We start from the raw sequence: 18,412 nt of genomic DNA, 5'->3' as shown, positions 1-18,412 counted from the left end.
CACACCAATGGGAAAGTGAATAGGCATAACTGTTGAATCTGGGGTACAAAGCATCCATAGAAATGCGTTGAATTTGAGCGTGATTCCTCAAAGGTAAATATTTTTTGTGTCTTGTCACATTGAAAACTGTATAGGCCATTCTTCTTCACCGAGAGCACTGTCACTGGATATTCATACTTGGAAATGCTGCAGCAGTGGCTGATGCCTCAAATACAGTCGGTCTCTCCATTCATCTTTCAGCAGGATGGGGCTCCACCTCATTTTCATTGTGAAGTTCGTGGGTACCTGAACACGGAGCTGCCACATTGATGGATTGGCCATGCTATAAAAGGGGACAGCTGTTTCATAAAATGGCCTCCCTGATCACCAGATCTAACTCTGTGTGACTTTCTTACGTGGGAACACATTAAAGATCTGGTGCATGTACTGCCTCTACCACGTGACTTCGCAGAGCTCCGGGAGAGAATACGGGAAGCGACAGCCACAATCGGCAATGCCATGCTGGAATGGATATGGCAAGAACTTGATTACCATATTGACATCTGCCGGGTCACTCATGGTTTGCACATCAAATGTATGTGAAAGAAACTTTGAGAGTTTCTCTTCAAAATGCAATATGAATGACATCTGTGCAGTGTGTAGTTATTGTGCAATAAATAATTGAAAGTGTTTTTGGACTTTCTGTACACCCTGTCTATTGAAGTAGATGAACAATACATTATGCTGGAATTTAAGTAACAACAGAAACTATTTAATAAGTTTGTTATGCTTATCATTTTCTGTAGTAGTTTGCATGGTTTGCAGGCCCATTAGACAGCAGGCCTCGTGTATGATGGTAAATAAACAAATAATAAATGTTCGTATGTAAGAGGTATGGGAAGATTGTCAGCATATTCAAGTAACTCCCACTCCTTGCCATCAATCCAGATAGTGGAAAAATGTCGTGAATGAATTTGAAAGAAATAGTTACTTACTTAATCAGGTGTTTAAACTCAGTTTTGTTAGAAAATACACGTATGAGGGGAACAATTTTTAATTGCATTTTGACTTAATGATCATGCAACTTTGAGGTGTATTTTTACTAATATGTGCACTTGTCTCCATATACAGGGTCTTGCAAATGTTATACCTCCAGAATGGCTGCAGATGTTTAACAACAAAGAACTGCAGGTATTAATCTCAGGAGCCCAAGTACCTGTTGATGTAGAAGATCTTAAACAACATACCGTATATGCTGGTGGTTACACACAAGAACACCCAACAATACTTGCATTTTGGCAAGTAGTTGAAGGCTTTTCGGATATACAGAAACGGCAGTTATTAAAGTTTGTCACTAGCTGTTCAAGACCACCTTTACTTGGTTTCAAGGTAAGTTCTATACTGCAGTGTCTTCATATACATACACTATGTGATAAAAAGTATCCGGACACTCCCAAAAACATACGTTTTTCATATTAGGTGCATTATGGTGCCACAGACTACCAGGTACTCCATATCAGCAACCTCAGTAGTCGTTAGACATCATGAGAGAACAGAATGACGCACTCCGTGGAACTCCTGGACTTTGAATGTGCTCATGTGATTGGGTGTCACTTGTGTCATACATCTGTATGTGAGATTTCCACAGTCCTTAACATCCCTAGGTCCACTGTTTCCAATGTAAGGAGCATAAACATTGGATGATTGAACAGTGGAAAAACATCAAGTGAGGTGACGAATCACCGTACACAATGTGGCGATTCGATGGCAGGGTGTGGGTATGGCGAATACCCAATGAACATCACCTGCCAGCGTGTGTAATGCCAACAGTAAAATTCGGAGGCGGTGGTGTTATGGTGTGGTCATGTTTTTCGTGGAGAAGGCTTGAACCCCTTCTTTTGCATGGCATTATAAGAGCAAAGTCCTACATTGATGTTTTAAGCACCTTCTTGCTTCCCACTGTTGAAGAGCTATTCGGAAATGATGATTGGATCTTTTAACACGATTGAGCACGTGTTCATAATGCACGGCCTGTGGTGGAGTGGTTACACAACAATAACGTCCCTGTAATGGACTAGCATGCACAGAGTCCTGACCTGAATCCTATAGAACACCTTTGGGATGTTTTGGAACACTGACCTCGTGACAAGGCCTCACCGGCCAACATTGATACCTCTCCTCAGTGCAGCAATCCATGAAGAAGGGCTCCCATTCCCCAAGAAACCTTCCAGCACCTGATTGAACGTATGCCTGCGAGAGTGGATGCTGTCATCAAGGCTAAGGGTGGGCCAACACCATATAGAATTCCAACATTGCTGATGGAGGGTGCCATGCACTTGTAAGTCATTTTCAGCCAAGTGTCCGGATACTTTTGATCACATGGTGTAGTTAGCTCATGGCTAAGATTATTTTCGATATTTAGGTGAGAAGGATAAGATTTTGCTCTAATAACAAATTGTTCTGAAAAAGAGTGGCAAATATATGCCACAGAAATATGTGCCCCCCCCCGCCCCCCCCCCCCCCCCCCGCCCCATTAACAATTGGTGGATTGACTTAGGGGTGGAGATAAGGTTAAGACTAGGAACTATCGGGAAAGAAAATAAAGTACAATGGTAGAAGGAGGAACAGGAAACCTTTCTAAACTAGAATAAAATGGAAGAAAGGCTTAGGAAGACACAGAAGTGTACAAGAAGAGTTGAATGACACATCTATTGATTGGTTATTGAAAGGAGTGGGGGGGGGACTCTGCAATTAGACCCTGATGGCTACGTAATAGTCAGCTGACCACAGTTTCATCTTCAGTCATTCATCATTGGATGCGGTATGGAGGGGCATGGAGTGAGCACACTGCAGTCATGGCCATTGTCAATGTTTTGACCTTGGAGCCACTGCCCCTCAATCAGGTAGCTCCTCAGATGGCATCATGAGGCTGATTTTACCCAAGTCCAGTGCCCCCAGCAAGTAAAAATCCTTAGCATTGGCGGGCATTGGACACAGGTCCCCTGAATGAATGTGTATCAAGTTGTTCACTCAGTCATGGAGGTGGGCAGTTGGAAGCGAGAGCTTCACATAAATAATCGGGGCTTTGCATTCTGCCACTACTTTGATAAATACTCATTTTTCCCCATTTTTCACTATGGTGTATATCTTATACTATCTCTTCCCCCTCTAGCCATGCCTGCTTAGCCATTTTGCACTTCCTGTCGATCTCATTTTTGAGATGTTTGTATTCCTTTTTGCCTGCTTCGTTTATTGCATTTTTTTATTTTCTCCTTTCATCAATTAAATTCAATATTTCTTCTGTAACCCAAGGATTTCTACTAGCCCTTGTTTTTCACCTACTTGATCCTCTGCTGCATTCACTACTTCATCCCTCAGAGCTACCCATTCTTCATCTACTGTATTTCTTTCCCCCATTCCTGTCAATTGTTCCCTTATGCTCTTCCTGAAACTCTGTACAACCTCTGGTTTAGTCAGTTTATCCAGGTCCCATCTCCTTAAACTCCCACCTTTTTGCAGTTACTTCAGTTTTAATCTACAGTTCATAACCAACAGATTGTGGTCAGAGTCCACATCTGCCCCTGGAAATGTCTTACAATTTAAAACCTGGTTCCTAAATCTCTGTCTTACCATCTGATACCTTTTAGTATCTCCAGGGTTCTTCCATGTATACAACCTTCTATCATGATTCTTAAACCAAGTGTTAGCTATGATTAAGTTGTGCTCTGTGCAAAATTCTACAAGGCGGCTTCCTCTTTCATTTCTTAGCCCCAATCCATATTCACCTACTACGTTTCCTTCTCTCCCTTTTCCTACACTCGAATTCCAGTCACCCATGACTATTAAATTTTCGTCTCCCTTCACTATCTGAATAATTTCTTTTATCTCATCATACTTTCCATCAATTTCTTCATCCTCTGCAGAGCTAGTTGCCATATAAACTTGTACTACTGTATTAGGCACGGGCTTCATGTCTATCTTGGCCACAATAATGCGTTCACTATGCTGTTTGTAGTAGCTTACCTGCACCCCAATTTTTTTTATTCATTATTAAACCTACTCCTGCATTACCCCTATTTGATTTTGTATTTATAACCCTGTATTCACCTGACGAGAAGTCTTGTCCCTCCTGCCAACGAACTTCACTAATTCCCACTATATCTAACTGTAGATGTAGATGTATATCTAGCTGTAGATGTAGGAAGTGTGCAGCAGACCTCAGCAGTTACGGTGGCTAGGACAGTTGCAATGTCTAAGAGAAAGAAGGAGGTTCTGCTGTTAGGTAGTTCTCATGGTAGAGGTGTAGGCCAGCAGTTGCAGGAAGTGTTGGGGAGTGAGTTCAGGACACCAGCATTGTGAAGCCTAATGCAGGATTGGCTCAGGTGACTGTTAACATGGGGGGGGGGGGGAGAGCTATGTAGGAATTTTACTAAAGAGGATCAGGTAGTGATTGTGGGTGGGGCTGGTAAGAGTATTGACAGGGATGGGGAGTATGACATAGATGGTGACCTGAAAAAGATAGCCACTCAGACTGGCAACACGAATGTGCATTTCGTGGAACTGTTTCAGCGTCACGATCGGCCTCATCTTAATACAGCCGTCAGGCGTAATAACATGAGACTTGGGGGTGCGCTGATGGCAGAAGGCATGAGTCACATTTCAGTGGTGTCGGTGGAGTCTATCAGCAGGACGGGTTTCACTAGACATGGCCTGCACCTCAACAGCTATGGAAAGGGGAGGTTGGCAAAGCTTATAAGTGACAGCATAGGTGGGGGTAGTGGGATCACTCATGGAAAAATTCTGGTAGTTGTGGGTGTTAGAGCTGTACCTTTTTTAGATTGAAGTCAGCTGATAGGTATTCCTGCTTAAGGGAAGTCTCTCTAACAAAGAAACCACTTTCGACAAAGCTTAGGTATCCGATTAATGAGGGAATTAGTATATTTCATCAAAATATACAAGGTATTAGAGATAAAGTTAGTGAACTGCTTATAGATGTTGACTCTGATATTATTGGTATATCTGAACACTTCTTAAATAAGGAGATAATTCAGAGGCTTCCTTTACCAGGATACAGGTTGGCTGGCAGCTTTTGTAGGAGCTCTTTGCAGTGTGGGGGAGTAGCCATGTACGTGAAAAACGGTATCCCATTTGAGTCAATTGATGTGTCAAAGTACTGCACTGAAAAGGTGTTTGAATGTTGAGCAGGTGTGGTTAAATTTAGTGGAGCTAAACTTCTTACTGTTGTTATTTATAGATCCCCAGACTCTGATTTCACAACATTTTTGCTAAAGCTAGAGGAGGTTCTTGGTTCACTTTATAGGAAACACAAAAAGTTAGTAATATGTGGTGACTTCAATATTAATTGTATAAGTGATTGTGCAAGGAAAAGGATGCTGGTAGACCTCCTTAATTCATATAATCTTATGCAAACCGTATTCTGTCCAACGAGAGTGCAAGGGAACAGTAGAACAACCATAGACAATATTTTTGTTCATTCCTCATTACTAGAAGGGCATTCTGTTAGCAAAAAGGTGAATGGCCTTTCAGATCATGATGCACAAATTTTAACTCTAAAAGATTTTTGTGCTGCAACACATGTTAAATATAGTTATCAACTTTTTAGGAAAGCTGATCCAGTTGCTGTAGAGACCTTTATAACCCTTATCAAGGATCAAGAGTGCAAGATGTTTATAGTGCTGATACAGTAGACGATAAATATAATGCTTTCCTCAAGACTTTTCTCGTGCTCTTTGAAAGTTGCTTTCCGTTAGAGCGTTCAAAACAGGGTACTAGCACAAACAGGCAGCCTGGGTAGCTGACTAAAGGGATAAGAATATCTTGTAGAACAAAGTGGCAATTATATCAAAACGTTAGAAAGAGTCACAATCTAAATGCAGCAGCCCATTACAAACAGTATTGTAAGGTGCTTAAATAAGTTATTAGGAAGGCAAAAAGTATGTGGTATACAGATAGAATAGCTAAGTCTCAGGATAAAATTAAAACCATATGGTCAGTCGTAAAGGAAGTGGCTGGTCTGCAGAGACAGGTCGAGGATATTGAATCAGTGCGTAGTGGGAATGTCCGTGTTACTGATAAGTCACATATATGTACAGTATTTAATAATCACTTTCTGAAGATAGCAGGTGAACTAAATAGAAACCCAGTCCCAACAGGGAATCATATAGCGCTCTTAGAAAAAGTGTTCAGAGACCGTTACCTGAAATGCTCCTCCATGATACTGACAAGAGGGAGATTGAGTTAATAATTAAATCACTAAAGACCAAGAACTCTCATGGATATGACGGGGTATCTAGCAGAATACTGAAGTATTGTTCTATGTATGTATGTATGTATGTATGTATGTATGCAACTTTTCCTTTAGGAGTGGTCGGTTTCCTGACCGATTAAAGTACTCGGTAGTGAAGGGAGACAGGGATAATGTTGACAATTATAGACCTATTTCTATGCCATCGGTGTTTGCTAAAGTTATCAAGAGGGTTGTATATACAAGGTTACTGGAGCATTTAAATTCACATAATTTGCTGTCAAATGTACAGTTTGATTTTAGAAATGACTTGACAACTGAAAATGCTATATTCTCTTTTCTCTGTGAGGTTTTGGATGGATTAAATAAAAGGCTGCGAACTTTAGGTGTTTTCTTTGATTTAACGAAGGCTTTTGACTGTGTTGACCACAAAATATTACTACAGAAGTTGGACCATTATGGAGTAAGGGGAGTAGCTTACAATTGGTTCGCCTCTTACTTTAAGAACAGAAAGCAGAAGGTAATTCTCCGCAATATTGAGAGTGGTAGTGATGTTCAGTCCCAATGGGGCACAGTCAAGTGGGGCATTCCCCAAGGGTCGGTGCTGGGGCCACTACTGTTTCTTATTTACATAAATGATATGCCTTCTATTACTACAGGTGATTCAAAAATATTTCTGTTTGCTGATGACACCAGCTTGGTAGTGAAGGATCTTGTGTGTAATATTGAAACAGTATCAAATAATGTAGTTCATGAAATAAGTTCATTGCTTGTGGAAAATAATTTGATGCTAAATCACAGTAAGACTCAGTTTTTACAGTTTCTAACTCACAATTCAACAAGAACCGATATTTTGATCAGACAGAATGAGCATACTATAAGCGAGACGGATCAGTTCAAGTTCCTAGGCGTTCGGATAGATAGTAAGCTGTTGTGGAAAGCCCATGTTCAGGATCTTGTTCAGAAACTAAATGCTGCTTTATTTACCATTAGAACAGTATCTGAAATAAGTGACAGTTCAACACGAAAAGTAATCTACTTCGCATATTTTCATATGCTTATGTCATATGGTATTATTTTTTGGGGTAATTCTTCTGATTCAAAAAGAGTATTTTTGGCTCAAAAACGAGCTGTTCGAGCTATGTGTGGTGTAAGTTCGAGAACCTCTTGTCGACCCCTATTCAATAGTCTAGGAATTCCGACATTGCCCTCACAGTATATATTTTCTTTAATGTCGTTTGTTGTTAGCAATATTAGCTTATTCCCAAGAGTTAGCAGCTTTCACTCAGTTAATACTAGGCAGATATCAAATCTGCATGTGGAATGCACTTCCTTGACTCTTGTGCAGAAAGGAGTGCAGTATTCTGCTGCATCCATTTTCAATAAGCTATCACAAGAACTCAAAAATCTTAGCTTAAACTTACGAATTGTTGCCTGAATATGTTTCTTATATTTCATTTTATCTGTTTCCACTATCGTGTTATAATTTCATGTATTGATTCGTTCCATGACCATGGAGAATTCTCCTTAATGTGGTCCCACGGAACAATAAATAAATAAATTAAATTAACCTATCCATTTCCCTTTTTAAATTTTCTAACCTACCTGCCCAATTAAGGGATCTGATATTCCACGCTCCGATCCGTAGAACGCCAGTTTTCTTTCTCCTGATAATAACGTCCTCTTGAGTAGTCCCTGCCCGGAGATCCGAATGGGGGACTATTGTACCTCCGGAATATTTTACCCAAGAGGACACCATCATCATTTAACCATACAGTAAAGCTGCATGCAGTGCTGTGGTAGTGCCATGCAAAACAACAAGGGGTGCAAGACCCCTCCATGAAAAGCACGACCACACCTTAACACCACCGCCTCCGAAATTTACTGTTGGCTCTACGCATGCTGGCAGATGACGTTCACTGGGCATTCACCATACCCACACCCTGCCATCAGATCGCCACATTGTGTACCATGATTTGTGACTCCACACAAAATCTTTCCACTGTTCAGTCGTCCAATGTGCATGCACCTTACACCAAGTGAGGCATCATTTGACATTTACCAGTGTGATGTGTGGCTTATGAGCAGCTGCTCGGCCATGAAATCCAAGTTTTCTCACCTGCCACCTAACTGTCATAGTATTTGCAGTGGATCCTGATGCAGTTTGGAATTCCTGTGTGATGATCTGGATAGATGTCTGCCTATTACACACTACGACCCTCTTCAACTGTCGGCAGTCTCTGTCAGTTAATAGACGAGGTCGGTGTGTACACTTTTGTACTGTACATGTCCCTTCATGTTTCCACTTCACCCTCACATCAGAAGCAGTGGGCCTACGAATGTTTAGTAGTGAGAAAATCTCGCGTACAGACGTATGGCACAAGTGATACCCAATCACATGACTATGTTCGAAGTCCTTGAGTTCCACAGAGCGCCCCATTCTGCTCTCTCATGATGTCTAATGACTAATGAGGTTGCTGATACGAAGTACCTGGCAGTAGATGGTAGCACATTGAATCTAATATGGAAAACGTATGTTTTTGTGGGTGTCCTTATACTTTTGAGTACGTTGTGTGTGTGTGTGTGTGTGTGTGTGTGTGTGTGTTGGTACATGTTTCATTAAGCTAATGACTATTTGAACAATGCTGCTTCATTTTTTCCCATAAAAATGCAGTTTTCCAATTACCAGACGGCTGTAGTTAACTGGCGGTGTTGGGAGTGCTGCAATGCAGACTACATCACAAGGCGCTGAAACATCATAGGTATATTCAGCAATATGTTCGCTCACAGAATATGCTGAAAAATAATAGTTCTACTTTCTGCCACCAGCTGAAAATATAGTGCTTTGAGCAGACATAAAGTGAAATTTTTCCTGTTTTGACATCAGTATGCTGTTCATTGCTTGATGATGCATGTTGATTTCTTTTGTTAAGTGACGGGTGATGTAAAGGTTAAGAAGGTTGAAGTTTTCCATACAAAACTTCTCAGATACTGAGAAGAAAGACTATTCACTGCTGGTAAAGTTGTTTTATCAGAATGGCAGTAATAGCAGAGCTGCACTGCGGGAATATCACTGACAGAAACAGCTTCAAAGAGACCCCATGTCATTAAATGGGCTAGAGAATATGATCAAGAAATTTGAAGAAACAGGTGAATTAGGTAGTATATCTTGAAGAGGCAGCCCATTCCAGTGGCAGTTGTGGGTGAAGTTGCAATAGCTATAGCCGATCGTGCAACACACGCCTGAAAGTGTGTAGCCAGTGCTCAAGCTGCTCCTGGTCAATATTTCAAAAAATGTTGTGGCACATTTTACACTGGTATCCTCACAAGATAAACTAGAGCACTATGACTTTGCCCTTAGTTTTTTGGCAAGGATAGAAATGGATGACGTGTCCAGGGAATATTCTTTGAATGGATGAGTTACATTTCACTCTGCACAGTGCTATTAATGCACAGAACTGTCATATACCTTTTTTCCATAGGAACTTCCTCTGAACTCAGCTTATGTGACTGTGTGATGTGGTTTCACGAACTCCTTTATTCTCTGTCCATTTTTCTTCAAGATGATGATGCCTCGTGGGCTTATTAGATGTACAGTGACATGCACGTTGAAAGGACCTAATTGCCCAACACATGATTCCAGTGTTGCAAGAATGCAACTGTGTCCACACAACTATTTTTATGCAAGATGGTGCAATACTACCTGTCACTTCCCAGGTGAAGGATATGCTCCAAGAAACCTTTGATAATGATTGCATCACCTTTAGGCAATTTTGAGGTGGGTTGCTGTCCAGATCCCCCGACCTAAATCCATGTGTTTTTGGTTGTAGGGATATCTGAAAGATCGTGTGTATCAGGAATGTATGTGAACTCTTCCTGATCTGAAGGATAGCATGCGACGACGTATCGCTCTACTTACACCGGATCTGTTGCAAGCAACTGTCAACCATGCCGTTTTACAGATGCGCATGTTGTTGATTTGGGAGACCATATTGAGCAAGCTTGTGACCCTGTCCTAGTAAATGTGCTGGAACCACCATTATCATGTGTTTTATTGTTTCTCCCCTTTTTCTACAGCCACACCACATTCTGACTGCTTACAGTGCCATATTTTGACCTAGTGGCAGGAAATGTAATTATGACTTTTGTTAGCATACACTGTGAGTGCGCCAATTAATGGAACATATGTATGATGTTTCAGCATCTTGCGGCTTATGTAGCCTTCGCTGCAGCACTCAGAACACAATTGGTTTAATTAGAACAACCCCCGTATATTGCTGAAAACACATCATTACAATGAAATGATAATTAAATCAAGACCCTAAGCTGCCGGCAGGCGTTGATATACATCAACGGAAACAGTTGAAAATGTGTGCCCAGACTGGGACTCGAGCCCAGGATCTCCTGCTTACATGGCAGACACACTATCCACCTGAGCCACCAAGGGCACAGAGGGATAGTGCGACTGCAGAGATTTATCCCTTGCACGCTCCCCATGAAACCCACATTCCCAACTTAATGTCCTTACACTACATTCGTAGTGCCCCTGCCCATTACACTCATTACACACGGCAGACAATCTTACCGAGTCCCGTAAAGAGTTTGGACAGTGTGTGTGCATCCAGCACAGGAGGAGGTCAATGGCCAGTTAGCTTGAACTATATTTAGATGGCATCTGTTCTTTCGGACATGTCTGAAAGAACAGATACCATCTTCATACATCATTACAAGTCTGTTCAGGCATTTTTTGAAAACAGGCTCTTACGGGCAATGTAGTGGTTCTGATTACTCCTTTGCTGTCCTTAAAGTGTAGATCTGTACAATAAAACTGCCAAGTTTTCTCTGATTTGGTATTACATGTATTGTCAGAATATTTAAGAAATTGCTTCTCCATAGCACATTCATGCAGATCATCAAGAGAATACTTAAACATTATTCTTCTTGTACTCTGAAAATACTGTAGTTTCTGCGATTGCTTTCTATGCTTTCTGTGCAACGTAATGCAACTGAACTCGACCACAAAAAGACCCCGTTTTCCCGCTCATATCCACAGTCCTGAGTCGGGTCACATGACACCATACTAGTCAAAATAATCCCTTAACATGGCCACAATTCGTTTACAGCATTTTATAATATTTAAATACTTAAATCTAAATACATTATATAATTTTACACATTTATCACCACACTTTTATAATTCGTTGCAATTAATAGAAAACCAAAACACTATGCAACGAAAATACAATGTCCATCAAAACACAAAACAAGTATTTTCCGTTCTATTTTGCCCAGCATATTATCTCTGTTGCCTTACAGTAACAACAGTTGTGAATTTGAATTTGACGTGATTCTAATTTCTAATACAACGAGGCTTGTTTCAAAAAATGGCAAATGGCAAAGTGAGTTTGCCAGATGATAGTTTCATCATTAGGAAACAAGTCCTTCTAAGTGATGGTTCCTGTTGTAAAGTATATGATGACTATGATTGATTTTTTGTTTGCATTCCAATCTTGCTCTCGACTGACCAACGCTAAATTATTGTGTGTATCCTAGGCCTTTATTTTGTCCATTGATCTTTTCAGATTATGAGAAATCTTTGAAATCCATATGATAGCATCAGTCACTGTTTGGATGAACAAGCCACACTGTCTCCCCTAAACTTTTTTCAATGGTGAAATACAAATTACAATGAACTACCTGTGATTTTCAGATACTATTTGTCTTTTATCATCATCATCATCATCATCTTCATATTGAAGATTCCAGCCTCAGGGAACATAAGCCATGCCATCTAGTGCTGTTTTCCCACCATCTTTCTGCATTCACTCTGGTCCAGTCGTGTGGTAAACTACTCTACACCTTTCACCCATCTATTCCTTGCTCTTCCTCTTGGTCATTTCCTTTGCCTCTCCATTTCATGTATCTTCTTGGGAAGCCTCTTGTTTTCCATTCTCTTTAGGTGCCCATTCTATATTAGCCTTAATGTTTGTATCCCACTCCACAAAGGTCCCTCTTTCACTGCCTCCCTTACTGCTTCATTCCTCACCCTCTCTTTCTTTGTTTCTCCCATCCTACTTTACCTATAATCTGCTTACAGATCTTTTCATGTTTCAGAACATAGGTCAGCACTGGGATGAAGAAACGTCCATATAATTCTACTTTGCTTCTTTGTGGGAGGTCTTTGCTCCATGCCAGGCTCCTAACACCTTGCAGGAATGATTCTGCCTGTCTGCCATGTTCACTGATCTCTTGCTCATTTGGTCCAATTTCCTGTATCACACTTTCCAAGTACCTGACACTTTCCATCTTCTTCAATTGTTCGCCTTCAATCCTTATTCCGATAGTTGGTCCTATCTTTCTTTCTAGTTTTAACCACAATCTCATATTTGTTTACATTAAATTTCATACTCTGCCGTCTTAACCATTTTTTCTCAAGCATCCAGTTGTTCCTGAATCTCCTTCACCCTGTTTCCCCAGACCATCAAGTCAGCCACAAACACCATTGCTTTCATCTTGTCTTCTCCAGTTTTTTCTGTCATCTTAGTCATTATCTCATCCAAGACCACAGTGAAGAGGTGAGGTGACAATGTCCTGCTCCGTTTCATACCCTTTATTTGCTGGAACCAATCCAGCCTTTCATTTCCCATTTCCACACAACTCAGACTTCCACAGTACATCTTCCCCAACTCTGCTTCTTGTCCTTTTTTTCCCATCATCCCCTTCTACTCTAGTGCTTCCCTGACCTTTCTTCTACAGACGTATCAAATGCTTTTCCTATTCTGAGAAAGACCATCACAAGGTCTTCCCCAAATTCATAGTGGTGTGCCTGGTGCTGTGACAATCAGATACGAGCTCCCAGGTCTGAAGCCATGCTGTTCCTCTCTCAGTTTGTTGAACCCTTTGTTTGGTTTCTGTTCTCCAGGACCTTTTCATATACCTTGGCACAGTGTGACTCCCCTGTAGTTTCTACAAACCTTCCTACTCTCGTTCTTGGATACAGGCCAATTTTTCTGAAGACCAACAAACATCTCTTGCTGCCGTCACCATTTCGACACTTACTTTGTCCGTACCTGGTATCTTTTCCCCTTTCATCTTGTCCTGTGCTATTTCCATGTCAGATAACCCCCCCCCCTCCCCAGAGTTTTTTTTACCTCCTTTAGTCTGTTATCCTTATCTCCAAGCCCATTCGGATTTTGCAAGTGCTCAAAGTATTCATTCCACACTATCTTCAGTGTCTCTTTGTTATTAACCTCTTAACCATTTCTTTATATCGTTGTTGAACCCTCTCTCAAACCTCTCACATTTTACCATTTCATATAGTACTTTCTTCTCTCCTTTCTACTGTCTTATTTGCCTCTTTCTTATTTCTTTTTATACTTCTCCCTTGCTAATTCAGTCCTTTCTCAGAACCAATATCTGAAGGCTTTGTTCTTTCTTCCTACAACCTCGACTATTTCATTCCACCATGTCTCCTTCCATCATTTTCTGTCAGTGCACCAAAGCAGTTGTTTTAGTTGGAATTTTTGCACAATATTTTATTTTGTTTTCTGATAATATACTGTGTATTATTTCTCAAGTCAACATCCCTTTTCTCAACACATAGTAATCATACTGGGATGAATGAGGTATCATCAGAAAGCCTTTCAGCTGGCTTCAGACACTGCATATCAATGATCAGTTTTGCACTGAAACTTATTATTTATTGAAAATTTGAACTATCATAGACAAAAGGGCATCACAGGCATCCAACTTGATACCAATATTTTGTGGAACTAACTTATTAATCACAAGTAAGAGACCCCCTTTTTGTATTATGTTATTAAAAATACCATTTTATTTGTTTTAAAGTACTTATTAACTGGTTGATTTATATACAGACTTGTCATAAATAATAACTGTGATCACTGCAGTAGTCCATTCTCTCTGCCAGTATGACAAGTTGAATTTTCTAAATGAATATACTTTCCAAAACAACAAACATATTTACCAAAGATAAATTGCCAAACATTCATATGTTTTGAAAACATATGGGTGTTTGGCAATGTTCCTTTGGTAAATATTTGACTGGCCACTGTCTCATATCCATGATGTACAACAGGGAACAAACATATTTGACACTGTTGCATTGAATTGTGATTTATCTGTTGCTACTACAGCTTTACATGCTTCCATAAAATACACTCTTCTGTCAAATATCATTTACACTGAGATAGTGTAATGCTCTGTAAAGAACTTCGTTCAAAATTACATGCACAAAAATGTATTTACATAGATTTATCATAAATTTATAATCATTATTGCACATCATTTGGTCCATTTTTAAAGATGGTTTCTGTTAATTCACACAATTATCTTATCCCAACGACTACACTCATTCCAAGTAGGGTCATTATTTAAAACTATGGAAGTGCAAACGATTTGCAAGGGTCACGTGGTTGTCTCTAAATTTTAGCAATCTAAAACAAAAAATTGCATTGATTACTTGTTAAGTTTTCCCAGGCCTTGTTCAGTGCAAAACTATTCTGTTTTCTTACAGGAGCTGGAGCCTCCTTTCTGTGTGCAGCATGTAGGAAGTTCAGATCGCCTTCCAACAGCAAGTACTTGTATGAATTTACTTAAGCTGCCAGAATTTCCAGATGTCAACACATTACGTGATAAACTTTTGTACGCAATTCAAGCAGGTGCTGGGTTTGAGCTTAGTTAAATTGTCCTTTATTTTGTAAGTTACAAGTGCAAGAAAATGAATAATGTATTTGTGTACAACATTAAAGATTGTGTAGCAGACAATAAGTTGTTCCTCATTAAGAAATCCAGTGTACTTATTGCTGGGCCATTACATATCACATTGGTGTGAAATTTTAGTCGCAGGACAAAAGTGGTCTCTCCACAGAGTTGGAAGATGGTCCATATTTAAGTGCACAATGTATTTGTTACATTGAGATCATACAATTGCTGCAGAAATTTTTTTCTGACTAATAAAATTTTAATGCTTATCCACAATGGAAGCAACTATATTAAGTCTTCACAGTATGTCATAAAGATTAAATGGTGGCTGGTCCTGCCTATATGTTAATGTTGCGTTTTCTGGTGTAAGTGGGGAGTTTGATGACTGTTCTGTTACAATTTATGTGACATACACCACTGTAGAAACTTTTTTATGAGTGCATTTAAGTTATCAACTCAGTGTGTGTATTAAATGTTTATGTTCTACACATTTATGGTCAATATTGTGAACATCATTTGCTTTTCTCATTGCTATAAACTATAACAAAAATGTATCTATTTACATTAGTCACGTTTTTGTTTCTTTTGCAATTTTACCTGTTATAGCAAGTTACAGCCCTTTGTAATTTTATGAACTACTGTACTCAGACAGAGTGTTTACAAATGAACTTTATTTTGATACTGCTTGTGTATGAGGATTGAGTGTGCTGCAGGAAAGTTTTCCTAGCCATTTTAACAGTAGTTGCACTTTTTACTATACAGAGAAAACTGGAATCTATTTTCTATTAAATTAATACCAAAATTATAGTAGGTGTGTAGTAAAACTGGAAGTCTGCTCCACATTCTTGATTAAATGTTACTCGCTTACATATAAATTAATACACATCTTTCCTGTTCATCAAAGACTGAATATCACAAGGAGACATACATAGATGAAAATCATATTATGTTTCTTTCACTGGAGTATGGAACTTTTTTAAAAGAAAGATGCAGTCTTTGACAAAAAAGGGGCAATCTTGTATGTTTATGAAGCATTTGGCACTTGTTTGACTTTATTTCATGCGCTTTCTATGTTTGATGAAAACAGTAGTCACAGTCTTGGAGTACTGACTGGCATGTACCATATATAATTTATATGTGTGTAGAACAAGTAGTGTATTTGCGTACATTATTACTCTACCATATTTGTTGTGTCAAAATGTAAAGAAGGTGTTGTACAAAGTTGTGTGGACAGCAGCAGTGCTATGTATCAGGGTATGCTCAACAAGAAGTGTCTGATTTTAATACTGATACCTTTTTAAAACTAGCAGGTTGTATATGTTTGTATATTGTTAATGTCTTTTTGAAATGTCATGTGATTATGTATGAATGTAAGCATGTTTGTATCTGATGATGTAAAGCTTGTGTTTGATTTGGAAACTTATTTAATGTAATATATAAAATATAATATTTTCACATATCTACAGTTTTCCAGACTGTGGTCTGTGCAGTTAGTACTTCTTCAGATGTTTCTGCTGTGAATTAGACAATTTTACTAATAAAATACTGTTTTGTTACCTTGGTTTTCGCATTAAAGAATCTCTTCACGCTGTCTACAATTATTAAGAAGGGGACAGACACAAAACAGAAAGCACTTGCAGGTGGAAATCAGTGTTATTACTTTCTTTGTCTACAAATTTCATGTTGCATAAGCTGTTGTTTTTTGTCCTTAGTATCCACTCAACAGTGAGAGGTTCCCTTGCTTTCATTTCAGCCTTCTAGTGGAGAGAGGAGATCTTTGATAATATAGAATTTAAATATTTCCTCTTATTTCCCAGTACTGGTATGTGATGCCTTTGAGAAGGCATTTACATTTTAACTTTCATTATTGGCACCTATTATGAAATTAAATTTGTCAGTAATTATGGCTTAAGTATCCATTTTTCAGTATGCTGTTTTTACTAATTGACATGCACATCTAAAAGTGTTCAATGACATCATAATACATTTGCACATAATACTCCATAGATACTGTAGGTTCCAGTAGGATGCATTTCAAGGAACTGTAACTACTGTGATTTCTCCAGTACAGGGAGACTGAAGTTAGGTGAAATCAAAATAAGTGGAACCTATATGGTCTAGACTTACTTATGGATGGGTATACATCTGCAAGTTTTAAAACCTACTGATTGAAGAAGGAACACTTGCTAATCTTTGATTCATGGTAACAAACACACACACACACACACACTTTGTTGACATTGGAATTCGTACTTACAGAAACAATGTACAGCTTCCAACCCCTGGATTTTCCTCCATATAAAACATGTAATCACGCCACTTGTAGCAATTTTCTTGGGGTTACCACTTTCAAGAATCACCAACATGATTTTCTGTAGCCTCCATTGCCTTCTCAATAACACATTAGTCTGTTATCTGGAAGCTGAAAAATCTTATTGTTTGCTTTAAAAAAATGTACACTAAACAATTTTGGTTTCACTTTTTCACACATTTTGTTATCCTCAAGGACATTATTGTTAGGAAGATGACCAGTTTTTCAACTTCAGCAAATTTTTAGCACTTAATATCAGGTCAGTGCTCAAAAATGGCCATGATTTCATTGGCAAAATTACTCAGAGAAATTGTAAAATTAGTGAAGCACAAGTTAATGAAACATTGTCCGATAATCAGTACTAGCCTCAACACATCACTAACCAAAGTCACCACCCTCAAATGAAAATGACAGTCCAAGTCTCTTACCAACCACAAACACAATTGAGACAAACTACTCATTAATTTGAGTTACAGGAATCAAACAAAAGTTTTTAGGCGGAAAAATTGAGTTTTTGCAGATACTGATACACACATTTATGCGAACAGCTAGTTTGTTAGCTTGACCAGGACTGGATGCATACTGCTGATTTTGAGTGACATCTGACCATTCGAAGACTGGTGTATGAACGACTTCTTTTTTCAGAAACTCCGCAATTATTTAAAAAATGGTTAGGTTAAATTTTGCTACTCAGAATGGACGAATAAGTATTGATAAAAATTAGGTTTACAAAAAATTTGTAATATAGGAATTTAGAAAAGTTTATGGAAACATTTTATGCATCTGCTTTGGGAACACCTTACTTAAGAGTACAAGTATTGTATTGAAAATTACACAAAAATCTTAATTAATGACCTAATCAGTTAATCAAGTATGTCTACTGCTGCATAAAAATCATGTTAACAAAAGTACAGCAGCAAAGGTTGGAATTTAACAAGCACTGAGGCAAAATTCCCAATGGAAAATGTAGCTATTTCTGAAACTGAATATTAATTATCTCATAAATTAGTTAGTTTCAAAGTATTCGGAATATGGTATGCTATTTGAAATTGAACTACCAGCCTTTATAAATAGTGTCGGTATGCTCTGAAATATATATCAGTCCACATTTTTTTTATGTTACCTTAGGATTT

At 38.9% G+C, this 18,412-nt stretch overlaps 1 protein-coding gene across 2 annotated transcripts in view; it reads left to right on the top strand.

The window, feature by feature from the left end:
* Positions 1–16,477, top strand: part of LOC126258964 (ubiquitin-protein ligase E3C) — a 199,980-nt gene extending 183,503 nt beyond the window's left edge. The window contains exons 16-17 of one of the 2 annotated variants that reach the window (XM_049955684.1): positions 1,111–1,368; positions 14,781–16,477. In XM_049955684.1, the coding sequence (XP_049811641.1) occupies positions 1,111–1,368; positions 14,781–14,948 (426 nt within the window). In that variant the 3' untranslated portion in view covers positions 14,949–16,477. The remainder of the gene's footprint in view (positions 1–1,110; positions 1,369–14,780) is intronic. The other variant, XM_049955683.1, reaches the window with a different exon arrangement.
* The last annotated feature ends 1,935 nt before the right edge of the window (positions 16,478–18,412 follow it).

This window comes from Schistocerca nitens, chromosome 1, assembly GCF_023898315.1.
Source record: "Schistocerca nitens isolate TAMUIC-IGC-003100 chromosome 1, iqSchNite1.1, whole genome shotgun sequence".
NCBI classification, from domain to species: domain Eukaryota; kingdom Metazoa; phylum Arthropoda; class Insecta; order Orthoptera; family Acrididae; genus Schistocerca; species Schistocerca nitens.
The sequence above is the reverse complement of the archived record's forward strand: the minus strand, read 5'-3'. Positions and strand labels throughout refer to the sequence as shown.